This window comes from Bidens hawaiensis, unplaced genomic scaffold, assembly GCF_021521415.1.
Source record: "Bidens hawaiensis isolate Kalapana, Puna unplaced genomic scaffold, B.hawaiensis_p1.1 tig00021016_1, whole genome shotgun sequence".
Classification (NCBI taxonomy): Eukaryota; Viridiplantae; Streptophyta; class Magnoliopsida; order Asterales; family Asteraceae; genus Bidens; species Bidens hawaiensis.
This window is the reverse complement of record NW_027493243.1, coordinates 149,320-156,401: the sequence shown is the minus strand read 5'-3', so window position 1 is coordinate 156,401 and position 7,082 is coordinate 149,320. Positions and strand designations below refer to the sequence as shown.

General features: G+C 31.2%; 1 protein-coding gene across 1 annotated transcript; it reads right to left on the bottom strand.

Annotated features, from left to right (window-relative positions):
• Positions 1 to 1,066: 1,066 nt before the first annotated feature.
• Positions 1,067 to 6,583, bottom strand: LOC143562415 (ACD11 homolog protein-like). Its single transcript, XM_077050223.1, has 5 exons — positions 6,549 to 6,583; positions 6,204 to 6,432; positions 1,976 to 2,148; positions 1,742 to 1,887; positions 1,067 to 1,260 (listed from the first exon to the last, which is right to left on the bottom strand). The coding sequence occupies exons 1-5, from the start codon at positions 6,581 to 6,583 to the stop codon at positions 1,154 to 1,156; spliced, it is 690 nt and encodes a 229-aa protein (XP_076906338.1). The 3' UTR covers positions 1,067 to 1,153.
• Between the last annotated feature and the right edge of the window lie 499 nt (positions 6,584 to 7,082).

Here is a 7,082-nt window from a genome sequence, read left to right as displayed (position 1 = left end):
CAATTATTTGATCAAATATAAAAGTCTCCCTAACAATTAAATTTGGAAATTGAAATTTGAAATAATAATAAACAATAGACGTAATCTGAATTCAAATTAATTGACGAACTTGCTCCATACTCCTGCATCGTTTGACACTAGTTAAGAGGTGTAGTGTAGACTACATGTTGGTTCAATACTATTATGATTTCGGTACTAAGGAACCTAGACGGTAGCGAGTGGTTCCATAGAAATGTAATATTGTTATGACTTATAATCTCAGTACTAAGGAACCTTTACGATAGCTAAGGGGTTCCACATGGCACCACACTTTGTCAAGTTCTGGCAAGATTGGCCCCTTGTGGGGTTTAAAGGGTAACGCCTATGGTTGGGGTCGCGTTAGATGGTGAAAATTTGAATGGAAAAGATTGGTTCCACACCTATATAAGTAAATCACATGGTCTAATTTCAAAACATCAAAATCATACTTCAAATTTCACATAAACTAACTTCTCATTCTTTGGAAATTACTCTGTCTTATCCGCCTATTTATTTTCATTTGACACAAAATACTTAAATATAAAATTGAACCCTACACGATTCAGAAAGATATCCAGACTGCCACAAAAATCTATAAACTCTTACAACTAGTAACGCACACCAGGAGGGAAAATATTACGTTATCATAGTTCAGAGTTAAATTGCTAATGCTCTGCCCGGTTGGTATAAACATATAAGTAGAACCCAGTTTGAGTTAGTACTGACACAAACCAACCATCATAATTAACTGTCAACCGTTTTAACCACAAAACTACAATCTCTTTCGTGAAATGTTACGCCATTCCATATAACCATTATGATGGTGCCAAACCTATAAAACAAAATCTTTGGTCTATTTTCGATTTTTCTTGTAATGTTTTCACAACATATACGAATATACTTGTTTTAAATATCTTGCAAACTATAAACCCGAAAAAGTCCACAAGTAGGAACTTTAGCTATACAAATAATGATGACAAAATCTTTACACAACATATCAAATCAAAAACATTAAGTTAGAAAACAAAGGGGCTTGCCACAAACCCAAGTTAGAGATTATTATAAGTTTACATGAAATCAACTCTAGATTGTGTGCATAATCTAACCCGACCCGACCCGATCCGATTATACAAAATCACCAATCTAATGTAATCCCTCTACTAATGTAAAGATTATCAATGACTTTTATAACATCACCTGAAGCTTTTATGTACCTCCTCATTTCTTTTTCTGCTGTTTTATCTGTTATAAAATAAAATACAAGCCAATCAAATTAGGCATGCATGAACCGTACGTTTAGTGAACTGTCCGAGTTAATAAAGAATGGACATGAACACCTGTCTCGTTCGATTATTTATGTTCACGAATGTTCGTTTTTTAAAATTTGTTTATGTTCGTTCGTTTACGCTCATTTATATATTCATTAAAACATTTCAGACCCATTGCAATTTTGTCTAGTTTTATGAAATCAAAATATTGCAGACGTATTTAGTTATGTGCGTACGTTTATGTTCGTGCGTACATTTATGTTCGTGAAGTGTTCACTAATACTATTAACGAACTAACGTAAACAAACACATTCATTTTCTTGAAGAACGAAAACAAACAAGAAAACCCTTAAGCATTAACTTATTAATAAATACGTGACAGCCGCTACTCACTAATCGTATGACGCTTATTAAGCATTAACTCAAGCATTGATTAATTAATAAACGAGAATTACCAGTTTCATTAAGGTTCAATAGAAGTTGATCCCTTGATGGAAGAGTGCACATTCCAGCAGAAACCGCGGTTCTAACTGCCCATGTGTGATATGGAGCACAAGTTTGTTGATATGCTGTTGTAGCTGCTTTTTTAAGTGACCATTTCCTGAAATATACACAAAAAAATATTAATAAATACCATTTAAACGGAATTTATACGCTGCATAATCATGAAAAATGGGAAAGAAACATACTCGGCTGATAAAAAATTCTGAAACAATTCTCGAATGAGATCTAGACCTTGCCTAACTCGACGGAGGTTGCGAGTATGGCTCCCTTGGGATTTGACTGTCTTGTTTTTCAAGTCAAAGTCAACTACACTGCTCAAATTGTTGAACTTCTTTGATGCTTCTTGAAGATCACCAACCTGAAAACCATCAATCATCATGTTAGGTTATGAAAGTTGTTTGTCAAATAAAACAATTTTTACAAAAGAGATATGAAACACATACATAGAGGACCATTCAAAAAAAAAAAAACCTGTAAGAATCATACAAACACTTGTATACATTGCTTTAAATAGTGATTTATGAGACACTAGCCACCTCTAACTCTCTACCATTATAGTACATACAAATGCTTACGCGTTCTCACAGTTCTCTACTTAAAAAATGTTCTATATTGAAAGCGCCTCGACAAAAATAAGTCAAATTGAATTTTAATAATTTAAACTTTGGCAATTGGCCGCTAGCAAACGTATTGCCAATGTGACCAGTGACACTCCTAACTCTTGCTTACTTTGTCAAGACAATTCTACTAATAGAAAAGTAATTAAGTCCACCCCTAATGAATAATTGACCGTTATCCCCATCAGAATGTTGTAACTTTTGTAAGGTCAAATGGAAGTTAAGCAAACAAACTGGGATTGTCTGTAATAATGAAAGTGAAAGTTTGAAGTGTCATTGATCATACTGCTAGCATGGATTATTATTGGCCGGTGGGTAATATTTAACTTGCCCATACAAATTAATAAAAAAGCAATGAATTTGAGAAGTTATTATAGAAAGGTTTATTTGATTTTAATAATCCCTATTGACTGGTATTGGTCGATAATAATCCCTTTTTCTTTTATCACCACTGGCGGTCCCAAATTTAAAAAAGTTGTCCCCCAATGGTCCCCAGTTAAATATGACTTAACAGCGTTATACTTTTTTCCGAATTTCAAACTAACGTTTTAGGGCTTTTGATCGGAATGAGGATACGAGTCGATTGATGTAAAACTTAGCTCGAAACGGTGATCTAGACGAATTGATTTGTTAATTGTAAGTTCAAAAACCCGAATTGAAGCATTATTTCGTCGTTTTGGAGCACCGTTTCGAACGAAGTTTTACATCAATCGAATCGTATCCTTCTTTCGATAAAAAGCCCTAAAACATTAGTTTGAAATTCAGAAAAAAGTATAACGCCGTTAAGTCATTTTTAACGGGGGACCATTGGGGGCCAACTTTTTTAAATTTGGGATCGTCAGTGATGATAAAATGAATAGGGATTATTATCGGCCAATACCAGTAAATAAGGATTATTAAAATCCAATAAACCTCATAGAAATATGCTTATGATGGCATCTTTCTTTAAAGTGTGAAAGTGGGCATTATATGCTTAAGGAACCCATAGCATATTTGTCCATATGGACTGTTTTTATATATGATACCACAAAATTATTCTGTCTCAGCCTAGTTAAAGATTATTGATGTATTAGATGCTTGATCCCATTCTAGAATCTTTAACTTTAAGATGTACATAATATATGCATCTTTTACTGGTCTGAAACCTTGCTTTCAGTTTAATATTATCCTACTTATGTAAAGCAACAATAAATCACATGCTTAAGGGCTTTATTTTTCCCAAAAACATTAACGAAAGATACATGAAGCTAACATTAAATAAAATTGGTTGAGTATTGAACACGCCCTACACAAATAGAAGATAAAACGTAACGAATTTGAGAAGTTATTAGAGATATATGTTTATGGCATCTTTCTTTAAGGTGTAAAGTGGGCATTATATGCTTAAGGAGCCCATAATATATGTTTTTTTTAATGGTCCTTATTTCAATATCTGTTTAGCATCTTTCAACATTGACTGTTCTTAAAGTTGATATCAATAATTATTGATGTATTAGATACTTAGATGCCGTGTCTGACTCAAGAATCTTAACTTTAAGATGTATATAATTATATAAGCATCTTTTACTGGTCTGAAACCTAGCTTTCAGTTTGATATTATCCTATTTATGTAAATTAGCATCACTCAAATACTTTATGATCTTGATGATTATTAATATATAGGTTTTAAAAGGGCTTTATTTGCCCAAAAAAGCTTAATGAAAGATTAATGTAGCCAACTTCAATAAACTTGGTTTTGTATTCAACGCGCCCCACAGCCCACATAAATAAAAGATAAAAAGTAATGAATTTGAGAAATTATAGAAACATACTTATGGCTAGGGATGAGCGTTTTCGATACTGGTATCGAATCAGCACCAAGTGTTTAGTTTTCGGTATCGGTACAGTACCGGTTTCTCGAATTTTGCACGAAATACCAGTACTGAATCAAACATTTCAAGACCGGTACTGCCATACTGGTACCAAATATTTCAAATTTTCGGAATCGGTACTGGTACTGGTAGCGGTACCATCCCGAGCTCATCCTTACTTATGACGTTAGCATCTTTCTTTAAAGTATGAAAGGGGCATTATATGCTTAAGGAACCATGACATATATTTTAATGGTTCTGATGTCGATTTCTTTTTAGCATCTTTTAGAATTGACTGTTCTTAAAGTTAATATCAAGAAATTTTGACGTATTAACCACATATCTCTTAATTGGTCTAATATTTTGCCAAGTGTCATCCATATCTTTTCATCTTTAATTCTTAATTATTTTATTAATATATATCATTTAAAACCTTCCATAATTTATCCATTTATCACATCAAAGCATCAAAATTCTAACATGTTTTTTCTCATAATATTTAATTAAAAAAAAGAAATATTTCTTAATGATATCCTTTTACAATATTTTTTTAATATTTTAATATGGCATTCCATTGTTTTTTACAATTTAATGACTTATACAAAATAATAGTTTTAATAATTTTATATTAAAAAGTGAATACTTTAAATTTTATACCTAATCTTATTTATAATTTAAACTATAAACTACACTTAACACTTTAATTTGAAAACCATTCGTGATTTATAAAATCTTTCACTTTCCAACTATAATTATAACTTCTATTATATTCCAAAAATAATAGTAATAAGAATAATAATAACATACTCAAAAGCTTAAAAACTAATTTTTATATAATCTTAAAATCCTATGTTTTTTTATTAAAATTGGTTTATTTCACATAAAAAAAACAAATGTTAACAGTAATTTTCATTGTCGTCCATGTGGTGTTAAATGCTCATATGCATCAAATCTAGATAAATACCTTTCAGAAAAATACATGTAAATATGACTAAAATGTCTAATAGTCGATGCCATCCCAAACCTATAATGGTTTCACGTTATTTGGGATGTTTTGTTGCTTTTGAAAAAATGAATTTGTTTTTTATATTTAAGATAATGTTTTTTATGTTTTAAAATATTTTTTTTAGTTTTTATGGACTAACATTGTTTTAAACTCTTAGTATATGGTGCTTTGCTTATATATATATTTTTGAATGTTAAACACAAATATTAATTATATTGCTTTATAATATAATATATTTATTTAATTTTTGTGTATTGTTTATTTAAGTATTTGTAGTTGTATCAATCTTTTTTTTAAACACTATTTTCTTAAAAATATAAATCCCTCTATCAAATTAATATTAGCGCTAAATGATTTATGTTTTTAGTAACAATAGTGTGTTATTAGTAAGAAAAATTTAATTAAATAAATTTTAAACATTATACACAATGAAGGTTTTTAGAGATTTATGTCGCACTTTTTAAATTAACACTAGAGATGGAGTTAATTTTCTAATATTCAATAAATTGAGGATAACTACAAATGTTGTATATCAAGAAATTTTTAGAGATTAATGAAAATTTACCATCTAATTTTCTTTTTTGTGTTTTTTTTATTTTATGAAAATTTTATTGTATTCAACGTTGTAATACATATTCATATTCATTCATCTAATACCAAATTAGTATAAGTATTTCACATTGTTTTGATCTTTTGTTAATATAGTTTACTCAGCCTGTGTATACACGAGTATTTAAACTAGTAATAATAATAAATGAATGTGAACACAAATATATTGTTGATTGACTGATTGGTGAAAATTTGCTAATTATGAAGCTAATTGGTTTGATTTAGACACATGATCTGTTGAATTGCTCAGATAATGTTTGTATTCGTTCATTTAACTTTAAACGAACATAAACAGCTTATCGAACCAATTAATATAATAGCATCAAATTACCTTGGCTGTGTATTCCATTTCAGCAAACTTAAAAGCCATCCCAAGGCATCCAAACAAGACCGGCAGCAACGAACACGCCTCCAAAAACGGCTTCAACCTCAAATCACCACCGCCTTCTTTCTTAACCAAATCCGCCAGCTCCTCGAACGCCCCCACGATCCCCTCCAGCGGCGTCGGTTTTCTAGAACCATCCTTCCGATTGTCATCATCACTTTTCATCTTCCGGATCCTATCACTTCAAAAACCGAAACGAAACACGATCAAATCACACGCTCCGATCATCTATTGTTGTTATTGTTAGAGATCAGAGGAATTTGAAATGATTATTGTTAATATTATTATTACTTATTTGGATGGGTGAAGAATGAAACAAGAGCCATTGAATTTGTTAAAGGCAGTTATGTTTCGCGCCTTAAGAATAATAAGAATAATAAGAATAATATGGAAGTCAAGTTTACGTGTTTAATTTATAAGACACTATGGATTTTGTACTTTGTTGAGATGAACGCTTTTGCCCCTATACTTATAGGAAATGATAGAATAGTTAGTACCTTTAAAATATTAAAAGGTTGTTCATGAGTCGAGCCTAAAATCAAGCCAACGAGCAAAGCCATGACCCGGGCTGAGTTTGGGTCAATTTTGGCTCGGTTACAAAATGACCTAACTTAGCTCACGTGTTTTTTCAAATCAAGTTTTTTTTAGCTAGTTTTATTCGAGCGAGTCACGAGGCGTGAGATTTTTAAACAACGCTAATTTTGTATGTGATGTTATAAAATTAAGGTTGTTCATGAACCGAACCGAACCGAACGCAGGTTTGCTCATACTTGGTAGGTTTGAAAGTGAGCCGAACCGAGGGGATTGAGTTTAAAGACACGAAGG